This window comes from Trichomycterus rosablanca, chromosome 1, assembly GCF_030014385.1.
Source record: "Trichomycterus rosablanca isolate fTriRos1 chromosome 1, fTriRos1.hap1, whole genome shotgun sequence".
NCBI classification, from domain to species: domain Eukaryota; kingdom Metazoa; phylum Chordata; class Actinopteri; order Siluriformes; family Trichomycteridae; genus Trichomycterus; species Trichomycterus rosablanca.
The window spans coordinates 57,491,952-57,507,864 of record NC_085988.1 but is presented as its reverse complement, the minus strand read 5'-3'; the positions used below and the strand labels follow the sequence as shown (position 1 = coordinate 57,507,864).

At 36.7% G+C, this 15,913-nt stretch overlaps 1 protein-coding gene across 7 annotated transcripts in view; it reads left to right on the top strand.

The window, feature by feature from the left end:
- The first annotated feature begins 2,766 nt into the window (after window positions 1-2,766).
- Window positions 2,767-15,913, top strand: part of vegfab (vascular endothelial growth factor Ab) — a 32,743-nt gene continuing 19,596 nt past the window's right edge. Inside the window, exons 1-8 of one of the 7 annotated variants that reach the window (XM_062994673.1) lie at window positions 2,767-2,891; window positions 3,169-3,410; window positions 5,643-5,682; window positions 8,588-8,784; window positions 11,915-11,991; window positions 12,294-12,329; window positions 12,769-12,908; window positions 13,206-13,271. In XM_062994673.1, coding sequence (XP_062850743.1) covers window positions 3,243-3,410; window positions 5,643-5,682; window positions 8,588-8,784; window positions 11,915-11,991; window positions 12,294-12,329; window positions 12,769-12,908; window positions 13,206-13,271 — 724 coding nt within the window. In that variant the 5' untranslated portion in view covers window positions 2,767-2,891; window positions 3,169-3,242. Of the gene's footprint in view, window positions 3,411-5,642; window positions 5,683-5,927; window positions 6,012-8,587; window positions 8,785-11,914; window positions 11,992-12,293; window positions 12,330-12,768; window positions 12,909-13,205; window positions 13,272-14,079; window positions 14,128-15,913 lie in introns of those variants that run through there. The other 6 variants (XM_062994675.1, XM_062994679.1, XM_062994674.1 and 3 more) reach the window with 6 other exon arrangements.

Here is a 15,913-nt window from a genome sequence, read left to right as displayed (position 1 = left end):
AATGAAATTGTTGCCAATAACGTGCCATGTATGAACAATTATTCCAACAGCAATACCAAGAGAAACATACACTATTTGGCCAAAAGTATAAGGACACCTGACCTTGACGTTGGACAACCCCATTCGAAAAAAAAATTGACATTAATACTGAGTTGCCCCACTGTTCTGAAAAGACTTTCCATAAGAGAGTGTCCATGGAAATGTGTGCCCAAAAAAATATGTTGCAATCTTATCTTTTTAGACACTAATAATTCTGGGTTTTTAATGTCTCACCATTTAACAGCTTCATCAAAACTGCTTTATGCCAGTTAAAAAAATTTATGTACACTTATTCCAACAGCAGCACCAAGAGAAACATACACTATTTGGCCAAAAGTATGAGGACACCTGACCATGACATTGGACAACCCCATTTGAAAAAACATTGACATTAATACTGAGTTGCCCCACTTGCAGCTGTAACAGTCTCCACTGTTCTGAAAAGGTCTTTCCATAAGAGTGTGTCCATGGAAATGTGTGCCCAAAAGAATATGTTGCAATCTTATCTTTTTAGACACTAATAATTCTGGGTTTTTAATGTCTCACCATTTAACAGCTTTATCAAAACTGCTTCATGCCAGTTAAACAAATGTATGTACACTTATTCCAACAGCAACACCAAGAGAAACATACACTATTTGGCCAAAAGTATGACAACACCTGAATATGATGTTGGACAACCACATTCCAAAAAAACATTAACATTAATACTGAGTTGCCACCGCTTGCGATTTGTGCCCATTTAGTCAAAAGAATATGTTTGAGGTCAGGAACTTCTGTTAGATGTGAAGGCCTGGCGTACAATAATTGTTCATATTAATGCATAAAATGTTAAATAGGGTTTAATGGGGTTGCAGGGTCTTGGGCAGAACACTGTATAGTTTAACACCAGACTTGTCAAAGCATGTCTTCTTGGACCTTGCTTCATACATGTGGCACAGACGGATTACTATGGCTCTATTGGAGGCATACATGTTACTATATATCATTTATTTTATACACCTGTTAGCAATAGGTGTTGCTAAAACACCTTACAAAAAAATAGAGGGAGTGTCAATGTTTTTTCCAAGGGTATCCACTTCTTCTATCTGCTGGATTTTTAAATTCTTTTTAGCATCATATAATCATATAATATTGTTCGCTGCTAAAAGCGCTATGTAGCGCAGTGCAGATTAGGTACAGCTCACTTGTTAGGTAGCGTTAGCATAACGGTGTTAACAGATGAGAGAGGTTTTCTTGATATGGTGGAAAAAATAAACAGAAACAGCAAAAAAATAGCTGTGTCTGTAGTTTAGAAGTTTTGTTTTTGTTCCAACACAGATTAAAACACTATATACTGGACGGTTTGTTGGGGCACGGTTGTTGCAAAAAAGCAAACGGTTAAGCTACATTACTACTGGAGCAAAAATACTTCAGTTTAATTGCTATACCAACGTTATACCAACAACATCAAAGCAAGCTAGAAGCGTGGATATATAAAGTTGTCCACTTTTCTACTACAGACCTTTGATCAAGTTGTACAATCAGTGGAGTCATACCTCAGTATAACGGTATAACTGTTAAGGAGAGCTAATGGTAATTGTATAATACTTAAATATTATAATAATAATAAACATTGTAAATATTGCACCTGTTTCACGCATACTGATTCCATCATACACCGATCAGCCATAACATTAAAACCACCTTGTTTCTACGCTCACTGTCCATTTTATCAGCTCCACTTACCATATAGAAGCACTTTAAAGTTCTACAATTACTGACTGTAGTCCACCTGTTTCTCTGCATGCTTTGTTAGCCCCCTTTCATACTGTTCTTCAATGGTCAGGACTCTCCCAGGACCACTAAGGAGTAGGTATTATTTGGGTGGTGGATCATTCTCAGCACTGCAGTGACACTGACATGGTGGTGGTGTGTTAGTGTGTGTTGTGCTGGTATGAGTGGATCAGACACAGCAGCGCTGATGGAGTTTTTAAACACCTCACTGTCCATGCTGGACTGAGAATAGTCCACCAACCAAGAATATCCAGCCAACAGCGCCCTGTAGGCAGCGTCCTGTGACCACTGATGAAGGTCTAGAAGATGACCAAGTCAAACAGCAGCAATAGATGAGCGATCGTGTCTGACTTTACATCTACAAGATGGACCAACTAGTGAGTGGACACGGTATTTAAAAACTCCAGCAGCGCTGCTGTGTCTTATCCACTCATACCAGCACAACACATAATAAAACACCACCACCATGTCAGTGTCACTGCAGTGCTGAGAATCATGAGAAATAGATGGACTACAGTCAGTAACTGTAGAACTACAAAGTGCTTCTATATGGTAAGTGGAGCTGATAAAATGGACAGTGAGTGTAGAAACAAGGAGGTGGTTTTAATGTTATGGCTGATCGGTGTATATTGTGTCATTTTGTGGGGCCAAGAAAACTTTATAGTACCCAAAACCTTCATTATATTCATGGTGAAATTAAATCCCTTTGTATTTTATGTACTCATGACAGTAGAATAAGCCACAAACATATAAAAAGTCGCAGTAATGTAAAGGTAAGATCAGCAAAGGTATATCGAAAGTTATGAAGAGTACTAAATCATTGTTAAAATCGCGCATTGAACTTTACAGCCGCACCCACCGACCGAGCGTCCAATCAGAAGCGTTCAGAGCGGAGTCAACTTCAGTGCGCTGTCCGAGAAACCGACAGTTGAAACACACTGAGGGCAGCGTGCGATCGTGCGTCTGCTAAGCGAAGACTAATAACCGTTTAATATGATTACTGGAAACCTACAACCAAGTGGAATTTTACAGCTACGTTCGCTTTTAAAGAAGATCTGTGCTACGAGTTTTACTCGGTAATTTTTTTTGCGTGTTAAGATTTATAAAGCTACTAAAGTTTAAAGTTTGATCACACAACCTGCTTAAAAAATAATAACCGAGAACCGAGTAACAAGCCAAATTATGGGATTGTTATTATCCAACTGTGATGTGGATTGTAAAGCCGTTTGAAGGAGAGTTCGCTTTGCGTCGGGACAATGTGACAGGATTCGTGTCGTGGCTACTCACGTTTTTGGATATTTTGAAAAGCATCGGCAACAGCTGAAAGTAAGACACGTTTCTTTTTTTCTCCAGGTGTCCCGTGGGACCAAAAATGGGATTTTCGCCAGATTAACCTGCCTGACCCCTGCCTTTCAGAAGGTTCATCCATGTCTGCCAGGCTGTCCGAAACATTTTTTGATGCTTTTCGACAAGTTCGCCTATCCTACGATAGGGTTTTAGACAGACTTTCCCGTTGCGCCGTCTCAATCATGAACTTAACTGTACGCTTGCTTCAGTTGTTTTGCGTGACGCTTCTGTATTTCTCAGCTGTCAAGGTGAGTTCACATGCGCACACATGTGCGATTTAATCTTTGGCATGATTTAAGATTGCATTTGTCGCGTTTGTGTGTGTCCCGGACGTCCTTGTAGCGGAGGTCATTGACTGTTTTAATCTACGTCTGGCTAAATTCATAATATCCTGATCAAAATCGAATATCCCAAGCATGATCTGATTGATAGCTGACACGGTGTAGTTAAACGTAGACGATAATTACTACCAGCTTGTGTGTGTGTGTGTTCGACCAGAGAGAGTGATTTTTGCAAAGGCCTCGTCAGAGCCACCTTGGAGATATTAAAGGCGCAGAGCATTGTGCTTGTGAAGGGTTGCCATTCAAGACTAAACACATTTTGTTAACAGTTTTAAAACTCGTAAAAAGTCAAAAGTCGAATAACTAATCATCCAGCTGAACTTACTTACTAGGCAAGGCAAGTTTATTTGTATAGCACCTTTCATACACATTGGCAATTCAAAGTGCTTTACATAAGGAAAGTAACAATTAATTAAAAGCATTAAAACATTCCTGAGATCTAGAACCTCAGAAAGTCTTCTTGCAAACATTTAGTTACAATTAAGAGAACATGAAATTCAAACAAGAGAGATAAAAAAATTAGGAACATGAAAAACTAAAAGAAAATATAGTAAAATATACCCTACAATTTCAGAATCAGAATACTTTATTGATCCCAGAGGGAAATTGCAGTTCTTACAGTAGCACCCATTTATGTAGAAAGAATAAACACTCTTCTAGCTTAAAACAAAGAAAAAAGAAGAAAATTTTGCAAATACAAGTTAAAAAGTTATTTACACATAATTAAATAATTAAAATGCTTGCATTATTATTATGAAATTAAAACAAGAGAGATAAGCAATTAAGAACATGAAAACTAAAAGAAAATATAGTGAAATATACCCTACAATTTAGAGAATATGAAAGTATAGACATTTAGACATTGAAACTATAGACAATTCATTCAACAGGGACTTTGCTGTCAGTCTAACAATCCAGATTGTTGCTCTAATCATAATTCATAATTAGCTGATAGTTATTATACTAGCTGATTATATCCTGGTACGCAGCCTTATCATGCAGACTTATGGCCCTGCTTTAATTTACTGACTGATTTAACTGTGTCATTTCTGCCACTTTAAAACCATGCCAAGAGTTAACTGGTCCAAATGTATGGATAGGCTACCTGTGTTGGATTAGTAATTCTGCTAATACAATAATTGGTATCATTTACATTAGCATTTTCATCATTTTTATCTGAAGAGACTTGCATTACTGGGACAGAACACAGTCTAAGCAATTGAGGGTTAAGAGCCTTGCTCAAGGGCCCAACAGCAGCAACCTGGCAGTGGTGGGGCTTGAAACAGCGACATTCTGATTATTAGTCCAGTAACTTAACCGCTACTGTCCCTACACTGTATCATACATTGTTTCCCCATATGAAAGTAAAGTTCACGGACAAAGTTAGTACAAGGTGACAAGAAGACTGGTTAGTTCTGCATGCATTAATTCTCAACACAATTGAAAGTCCTATGTGATAAAAAAAATATCTACAGTGATGTGTAAGATCAGCCGAAAACATAAAACCACTTTCCTGGTTGATTTATCGCTTTAGGTTTTAATTCAGGAATTGATGTATTTAATGCAACAATACAGATTTAGTGTATATGGGCCCACCAAGCATGGTTGGAAAATGTAACTGTTAAAAAGGTTAACATCAATTTCAGTCTAAATCTATTAAGTACTTGTAGTTCATGTGGGTGAATTTGTCTCATGCATGGCAATGCTTAAGGATTAGATAGTGGTTTAGAAACACAGGAGGGTCTTTGTTTTATGAATGACAGTACAGTATTGATAAAACTATTGTTTGAAATGGAAACTATTACAATGTGTAATTGCTTAACTTTTTGTTCAGGCTTTGGTTATAAATAATAAATAAATGTAATGCAGAATAGATACATGGGTGCATCCACAGCTTGTGAACCCCTAATTCCAAGGTTGCATAAATTGCAGTGTGCAATATTAGAAAATACTGACTTGAGGTATTTGGTAAATGTAACACGTGACAGTCTTTATGTGGTACAACTTGTAGAATGAATGATAGATATCTATTTGTTGAGAAAAAGAACATTAACATAGGTTATGCTATGCATTAACCATTCATGTGCTTTCTTATAACTTATTTGTATATATTCTGACTACGATACATTTTTCTTTCAGAGTGCCTACATCCCCAGAGAGTCTGATGGAGACACACATGGTAAGTTAAAAGTACAAGTTTGTCTGTTTTTTCCATAAAACAAGCTGAACCATGGACTCATCTGACCACAAAACACGTTTCCACTGTATGTCAGTCCATCTGAGATGAGCTCAGGCCCAGAGAACTTAGTGGTGTTTCTGCATAGAATTGATTTCTGCAATTTTGTGTGTGTTTGTCTAATAGAGTTTCAGGTTGATTGGCTTAGGACAAATCCACACGATGAAGAGCTCAACGTGTTGGTCACACTTGGCATTCATTAAAATAGAATCAGCACCATCTACTGGAGAAACAAACTGATGCCTATTCTGATTTGGGACTTGCAAGTAACAGTAAAGTTAAAACAGTATTAAATTACAAGCTTTTTCTGATTTAGGGGCAAAGGTGGAAGTGAACATGTGTTATAGGTGTTTGGGGTAGCCGAAGCCTGTATTTAAAATTTCACTTTCAAGCTTTGCATTGTTGGCAATATACATTATTTATTACACATAACTAATGTGTTAAGCTTTTACACCTAGCTATGTTATACACTTCCCTACCTGTAAAAAGATTACAATTTAAATGAACAAAAGTAATACTTGTAATTGAAAATGTATAACAATTGACAACTTTCCTTAATGTGTTTTAATTTTTACAGTAAGAGTGTAATGTGGTCACTAAGGGCTGTCAGTTAAAAAGGAAGCTTTCTGTGTGCCACATTCTTGTCTAGATTTGTGCAAAAGAACAACTTATGCAGCCTGTTATATCCTAAAGACATTAGACACATTACAGTTTTAGCAGGCTTGTGCAACAAATGAAAACATGCCACATAAACACAGCTTAATATGCCTGCTGTAAATGTTGAATGCATGTAGATAATTGTTTACATTTGGGTTATTTTAATGTTATTTACAAAAGGCCTCAGGAACTAGAGAAAACAAATCTTGGATAAATGTCCTCTTGCAAAATACAAATCTAATTTTCAGAAAAGTTGCAATAAAAAGAAGAATCTGGGATTTTGTAAATATGAACACATGTCGAATTTGATACCTGCAACACATTCCAAAAAAAGTTGGCACAGATGCATGTTTAGCACTGTGTTTCATCAGCTTTCCTATTAATGACATTTTTTTTATGCTATGGGAACTGATTTTCGCTTGCTGACAGGTCGCCGCTAGATGTGGCAGCTCGGAAGCAACTCGGCGATTCGCTCAGGGATCGATACTCTGCTCTCGATCGCTATGTGTGAACTGTTCAATGACACGATCCGAGCGACTCGGAAAAATATCTAGCATGTTAAATATCTGGACCAGTCGGCGAGTGCTGTGTTGAACTTCAGCCAATGAGAATATAAGAAATGAGGTGAGGGGAAACCCGGGGGAGGAGTATATGCCTGGGGGCATAATATAGTTTATATCAGAATACATTGGCACACGCACAAACTTTACAGTATTTTGTGATCTTATTGTCCACGCCAAACCATAGCAGTTCTTGCTTTACACAGACTGAGATTTCTCCAGATTTCCTAAATCTTTTCACAGTATGTAAGATAGATGATTAAAGGCCTAAATTATTTGCAGGCTTGCATTGAGAAATGTTTGTAATGAGAATTGAGCCATGACCCATCATTGCTTGTACAGACTGAGTCCTTGGTGGATCCTCCTTGTAGACCCAATCATGATTTCCTCACCTGTTACCAATTCACCTGAAACTTTTCCAGTCTCATTTTGCTTTTGTCTCAATTTTTTTAGTGTTTTGCAAGCATCAAATTCTAAATGTCCTAATATTTACAAATACAATGAAGTTGATCAGTGAAAACATTAGAGAGCTTTTCTTTTTACTCCTGTGAAGATTCAAGTGAATCATCAAATCACAGATTTTTTGGAAATGGGGTTTGTACATACTTATTACATATAAACACCAATCTTTAAACACCAGTCTTTTTAATTACATTTCAACTGCAACAAATTACTAGTTATTGCATAAATTCCACTCTTATTTTTTTCTTGAATGAGTTTTTTTTTTTTTTTGCCCCCAAGCATTTATTCTGGCATGCTTAAAAGCTGGTTTTAAAGGATTATGCTCTGTGAACCAATTTCTGCTTTAGGTAAGATTGTAATCTTGGGTTTGCAGTGTAAACCAAGATTGGTTAAACAGTAGGTCAGTTACTTACTGTATCAAGTTTTACAAAGCCAGATAATTTTAAATGGGGTCCAGATCAAATGTGACGAACGTGGCTCCCAGTTGGCGCCGTGGAATATTCCGCTAGCACAGAGATTCTGAACTCCTAAGTTCAAAACCCGGTGTTGCCACTGGTTGGCTGGGTGCCATCTAGCAGGCATATTTGGCAGTGTCTGCAGCAGACACGGTTTTGCTACAGCGGGATGACTGGGCTATGTGGGATGGGTCTTCAAAACGCTGTGTGAGGATTAGCAGATAGCGAAGTGTGCCTGTGCGAAGTGCATAGGTGAAAAAAGGGTTCCACAAAGGGCTGTGCATGGGTCGGAGGAGGCGTGAGCAGCAATATACCCACCTTGACTGCAATCAGGGATCCCCCAGCAGCGGAAGACAGATTACGCTAAATTGGGAGAAAATGTAAAAATAAAATAGAAAAAAATTTGACAAACATTTAATATATATATGACAAAGAATGCAATTATAATTTATATAGCATAAAATGTATATCATATATTATATATTGTTTTTTATTTAAGAGTTGTATTTAAAAAAAAAAAATTATATTGTATTTAAAAGTCTATTAAAAAGATGTACTTATTATTCCAGAATCTCACATTTGGCAAGCAGTAGATGCAAAATTTGAATCTCCCAGTTGATTCAGGAATGGATCCCAAGCATCCATAAATGTTCAGGCAAAGGCTGAATTGATTTGAGGTTAATTCATATGTATTTGCTTTCTGTCTCTCTGCAGTGGTGCCTTTTACTGATGTCTACAATAAGTCAATGTGCCGGCCCCGAGAGATGCTGGTAGACGTCCAGCAGGAGTACCCTGAAGACATTGAGCACATCTTTATTCCATCCTGTGTGGTACTAATGCGCTGTGCCGGCTGCTGCAATGATGAGATGTTGGAGTGCACCCCCACTGCCACACACAACATCACCATGGAGGTCAGAGTCACTCAGAATCTCAGTGCTGTATTATTTATGTATTTATTTTTTGAATGTTTGCTTTGCACCCCATACTTTTAGTTGTTACTTTGTCAGTTTTTAATTTGTATGCTTTTTGTGCTTGTGTTTGCTGACCAACAGAATTGTATTTTGTAAATATAAACAATACAACTGAATTTATATAAATAGCGAGCTTGTAGGATATTTGGGTTATGCCATTTTCAAAACATTCCACAAAAAGGTGGTGAATTTGTAACAGAAAGATGCAGTTGGCTACTGCACACGTGTCGGAGGGGGCGTGTGCCAGTCTCGCTCTCCTCAATCAGGGCGGGGATCGGCATCAGTAGAGAGGAAGCATAATGTAATTGGATACGCTAAAAGTCAGGAGAAAAAGGGAGACATGCATAAACAAACACAAAAAATATATATAATTATATAATTATAATAAAATAAGCACTTCTTAATGCAAGATTAGGTCTTTAAACAATGTGCCTTTGTACTTCGCAAAGTTCACAGCTGCATTGAGAAAAGCAACCTGAAACTAATATACAAAGAGAAAGTTACACTGATACAGAGATGTATATTGGCATTTTAGCGAGACATATTGCCATCAAGACAACATCTTTTTCTTGGAAGTCCATGGTTATTTCAGCAAGACAATACCAGGCCTTATCTGCACATGCACACACACTGCATATCCTTGACTGGCCAGGTCTGTTCCCTATTGACAATGTATGGTGCATCATGAAGGGGTGAATCAGACTACGGTGACCATTGATCGTTGACCATTGTTCAAGCAAGAATAGGTTTTTAAAAGGATTATAAAGTGTTAATAGTAGAAACGGTCATGTGATACTGGCATTTAATTCTAAATGTGTTTATATTTAAAAATATATATACTGTATTTTAAGTTGATCAGTAAAGACATTGGAAAAATCTTTTTGTACTCTTGTCAGTTAAATAAATTAAATTCAAGAAAATTAACAAAATAACCTACAAAATAGTTTTGTTTATACACATTTGCCTAAATTGGCTAATTGAGGAAATAGCTATGATAGGATTGAGAAGAAATGGGGAAAAATAACTTTTTTTCTTTCATACATTTTTAATTAGATGTGTCTTCATTATTCAGTCAGTTATTTAATATACAAAATGAATTTTATTTTAATGAGTTCATTATATATTATATTACATATTACATTACTATATTACAGTGGATTCACAAAGCATTACAACCCCTTGACTATTGTGTTGTGGGTTTGATTTTTAATATAATTGCCAATTGTATCCATCAGTCTACAATCAATCACATAATGGCCAAATCAAAACATGTTTTCTAGTTTAGATAAAATAATTTAAAATCAGAAACTGAAGTATCATATTTAAAATTTGGGATTCATACCCTTCATTCAATACGTATTCAATGCACTTTGGTGGCATTACAGCTGCAAGTCTTCTTGGATGTTTCCCTACAAGCCTTGCACACTTGGATTTGGGTTATTTATTACATTCTTTATAGCCTTTAGAACATTTTAAGCTCTATCAGATTGGATGGTAAGCATCTGTGAACTGCCTTTTCATGTTTTACTACCAATTTATTCTGGCAGGGTTGCAGTAGGTTTGGTTTCCCTTCAATCACTGGGCACAATGCATCAACACACCCCAGACTGGTAATCCATCACAGGGTCATTTCCCAACCCCCAGACACACAATCATGTCTGCATATATCGACACATGACCTGCTGATAGCACTGATGGAGATTCGAGCCCTGGATCCCAGGGGTAGTGGTCTATGCAGTTTACCACCTAAATGACTGTTAAATCCATTCAAAATTAAATCTACAACACAAAGTTCACAAAAGAAATCAAGGGGTCTGAATACTTTTCAGAATCCACTGTACTGTCAGCCCATTAGAGCAAATGAAAATGCTAAATAAAAGTAATGTTTTTCATTACCAAATATGTAATCAGCATAATTTGCGTGCAACTCTTAAAATAACATTAATCTTAGAATTTTTTAGAACAATTAAACTGATAAAAACTGATAATTACAGTCCCTCTGTACAAAATATTCGTCTCTTTATTAAAAAACGTTAGACGCTTGTTTTAAGTTTATACATTTGCAGGCTATTTAATTTAGTCATACCACATACAAGGCATAACATTATGACCACCTCCTTGTTTCTACACTGTCCATTTTATCAGCTCCACTTACCATATAGAAGCACTTTGTAGTTCTACAGTTACTGACTGTAGTCCATCTGTTTCTCTACATACCGTTTTACCCTGCTTTCACTCTGTCTTTCAATGGACAGGACCACCATAGAGCAGGTATTATTTAGATGGTGGATGATTTTCAGCACTGCAGTGACAATGACATGGTGGTGGTGTGTTAGTGTGTGTTGTGCTGGTATGAGTGGATCAGACACAGCAGCGCTGCTGGAGTTTTTAAATACCGTGTCCACTCACTGTCCACTCTATTAGACACTCCTACCTAGTTGGTCCACTTTGTAGATGTAAAGTCAGAGACAATCGCTCATCTATTGCTGCTGTTTGAGTTGGTCGTCTTCTAGACCTTCATCAGTGGTCACAGGACACTGCCCATGGGACGCTGTTGGCTGGATATTTTTGGTTAGTGGACTATTCTCAGTCCAGCAGTGACAGTGAGGTGTTTAAAAACTTCAGCAGCGCTGCTGTGTCTTATCCACTCATACCAGCACAACACACACTAACACACCACCACCATGTCAGTGTCACTGCAGTGCTGAGAATGATCCACCACCCAAATAATACCTACTCTGTGGTGGTCCTGGGAGAGTCCTGACCATTGAAGAACAGCATGAAAGGGGGCTAACAAAGCATGCAGAGAAACAGAACTACAAAGTGCTTCTATATGGTAAGTGGAGCTAATAAAATGGACAGTGAGTGTAGAAACAAGGAGGTGGTCATAATGTTATGTCTTGTTGGTGTATCAGGAAATTCTAAAATTCATGTCAATTTTCTAAAAGATGCAACTTACTCACTTAAATTGTAATAAATATACAATAATTTAGTCATATATTAATTACCATTATGTGTATTACTCTTACAGAATTTTAATGCCTTTTTTTATTTATTTATTTTTTAACAGGTACAGAAATTAAAACCCATGCGCATCAGACGGAACTACCCAATGAGTTTTACAGAACACACTGAATGTGAATGCAGGTATAAAGCTTTACTATTATAATCACACACAAACTCACACAATGTTAAAACTTTGATTTAAGCACCTTATGAGTTACTAACACAATACACCTTCTTTGTTTCTCCTAATCTTTACCTAAGTCTTTCTTTTTTATGCTTTTCCCTTGCTATTTAAAGCCATGCAGTTGAAGCTGGCCATACTAAGAATGATGTGTTAAGTTAATAGGCAACACTGGAGTGCTTAGTTGTATTTAGTATTATATTAAAATCCAAACTTTCAAACAGTGTAACCCATTTTCTTATTTTACTCTTATTTTTTTTAGAATAAAGAAAAACATCATCCAGGAAAAGACAGAAAAGTAAGTGCAATCATTTTACAGCTTATAACTCTCAATGTGGTTGTTCAAGGGCCTGATTTCTAAGCTTAATTTATCGTATTAATTTTATATATCTTCTTTTGACATATACAGTTCCAATTCCAAAATGCAATATGTGGTTGAATGAAGGTATTTACACCAGTATACAATACATTAGGTCTTGCTACCTCACCAGTAAATGAGTTTAGGCAAGTGTTGTACTTCCAAAATCGATCTACTTCTCCATCTTTTAAGATAACAAGAAGATTTAAGATTGTTTTATAATCCGAGGTTAACTAGTCTTGATTAGGAATTTATAGACCTTGATATGTTTGGTGCTCCGATAAAAGTGTGCTTTTAAGTCTGACTTTTACAGATTCTGATTGTTCTGTTTTGAGACTTGCTATACCCCTATTTTACCCAGTTTTGGTTACCCATCTAGCACACCAACGCCAACGCTGAATCTCAGTGGTGCTATCGGCCGGGCGGCACAGACATTATTGGCAGGGTCTGAGAGGGAGGTATTCCTGCCTGACAAACTCCATCCCCCCCCAATCCTCGTGACCCTGACCAGGATAAAGGGTTAGATGACAAAATCTATCGTCAATCTATTTATGGGTCATGTGACCCGTACTGCTTATGCTGAATTTACATTTCTGTTTTATTGTTTTCCTATTTTCCCTTTATTACAAATGAGAGCCTATCTGATCACTCACTATGAGAATCAAAATAAGAAAGAAGCTGGTTGATGACTCTGCTTTTCCCCATACACACATTTATTTCCTCTACATTGGCTGTGTATCATTGACCTTTTGCATTATTTGCCCCAATTCTGAGATTGTACCTCGTTTCTTGTTTTGTTTATTGTTACTTTTCCAGAAAACCCCAGAAAGGAAAAGGTCAAAAAGGAAGGCGAAAGAAAATCGGTGACATATTGCAGGACTTGTATGTTACCTCAGCTTTCTCCTCTGTCCACCTGCACCTGAGTGTTATGCTCTTGGCTATCAAATTAATTTGGGAGGAGATTTTTTGTCTTATTTAATTCATACAAAACTCATTTAGTTCGCATTAATCCCCAATAATCATCAACATCCTTCACCCTTAGCTTAATTTTATTTATTAATAATCCAATGTCAAGTGCATCCCTCCACCCCTTCCACCCATTCTTCTTTACTCTTAGGGCCTGATTTGCTAATTAGCAAGAAATAATTTTGGAAATGCAGCAATTTGCTAAGTTACTTGAATGTGATCATAGTCTAATTAAGTGGTTTGATGTACAGAAAAACAATGGAAATCTAAGCAAATCTAGCTCTATGAACCATAAAAAAAGAACGCGTATAATGACACCAACACCCTCCCTCTTCTTCAGCTGTACGGCTTACAGATGATGGTACTAATCTTTTATGATCTTAATTAATGTTGTGGTCATACCACGTTCAATCAGGACCATCTGTCCTATGTGTTACTTTTTTTACACTGCTGAAATGGGTCTGGCCGACATTACTAGCTCGTGAGTTTTTCTTGAGCAGATTGTTTGGTCTGAGACACTGCTGTCAGTTACCCATTTGCTATGGTGTTTTCTTAATTATTTACTTTGAAGTCATCTGTTTTTCATACACTGAAAGAGGGAAGGAATGCATTCCTTCATTTGTCTGTTATTTCGGTGATTGGGTAGCCCATTGTAAAATGTTAATGATCTTGCATTTTTGAGTTTGTATGATACTAATACAGATGTGTTTGTAATAATCATTAGGCACGGCAAAGAGGATTGCATAAAGCTGTTATGACGCAGGGAAAAGAGGTTTTCACATTTTTTGCCAATGTCATACTAATGCAATACTTATTTGCTTAATGCATTTTTTAAATTAAAGGTTAGGGGTAGGTTAGGTGTTGGAACCTTCTCTTCTGACTTTATGTACAAACCCACACCAAATTGACCCATACCTACTTGCTAAAAGGAGACTATGCCCCCACTTGCCCCCTCTGTGGATCAAGAACTTCTATTAAACACATCCTCTATTCATGCCAACAGATGAACACCATCAGAACAAAATTCTACAATATGAACAGCTACAAGGAAATCTTCACCTCAGTACCCCCCAAAAACTGCATAAATTCTTGGAAGCAATTGCACTTAAAAACGGCATATAAAACACTATATAGTAGACCCTTGACTTACGAATTTAATTGGTTCCAAAGAGGTGTTAAACCTATTTTTCCCATAAGAAATAATGTAAACAGAATTAATCTGTGCCAGACCTCCCAAACCACCCCCTTACCTAACCCTTCTAATGTCTTAAATGGTCTTTTTTTGTTATAAATACAAGTATATTTTCCCTTACTCTTAAATTCTAGAATAGACATTACTGTAATAAACAATAATAAACAATACACAGTAGTAGTACTATACTGTACATAAAACACACATCACATTTCAGTACAGTACGTGTGCTGTACCAAACACCATAATATATTTCCTTCTTTTTTTATAAAATGTATCTACCAGAAATAACAATAACTCTCATATTTCTTTATTATTTCCTTCTTTATTTCAATAGTGTTGTATTTTGTAGGTGTAATTGCACGAAAGAAAGAATACTTTACTGAGCCGAATTCCTTTTTCTCTCTCACTCGCTGTCCCCTCTGTCTGATACACAGTGACCGCTACTGGCAGGAGTAATTATACCACAACAAATAGTGATTTTTTTTTTTTTTTTTTTTGCTTCCTCTGCACATTCTTTGAGAACATTTTATATATATATATATTAGGGCTGTCAAACGATTAAAAATTTTAATCGCGATTAATCTCAGAATTTCATATAGTTAATCGCGATTAATCACATTAAAAAATCTGTGTAAATGTTATAGAAAACAAGGATTTTTAAGTGAAATGTTACAATTAAAATGGTGAACACATTTTATGCTAAATGTACTGATGTTAAAAACTGCTGGGACAAGAGAAAACTGTAAGGGAGTTTTATTCACTCACATACTAGGCAGTAAATGTCAGATTGTAGTTTAGAATTTCTCCATCAGCAAACATTGTAGATCAGTGGTGCTTTAGGTGGGATAAGGCGTAGTTATTGTAACAGACTTTTCTGTGGTTGTATTGTGACAATGGTTTGATGGCCGTTTCTACACGAAGTGAGTGTGTTTTGACCCTTTGGGGCTTCCATAGTGCATGGACTAACGTGCTTGACTCAGCTTTCCGGTATTTGGTACCTTAACAGAATAAGTTAATAAGTGTTCTGCTCCCGACAACTTGTGAATATAGCGTGTATTTATTTCTTTATTAAGCAAGTGCATCACTACAACGCTCGGTTGCATTATGTTAACAAACCGCAAATGAAAAACGGTGGCAAGTCCGACATTAAAACGTTTGTTCTACCAGTCAAGTCTCAACATGAACTAGAATTTGCGTTAACGGCACTATTTTTTTTAATCGCGTTAAATTGAAATCGCGTTAATGCGTTATTATCGCGTTAACTTCGACAGCCCTAATATATATATATATACAGTGTATCACAAAAGTGAGTACACCCCTCACATTTCTGCAAATATTTCATTATATCTTTTCATGGGACAAC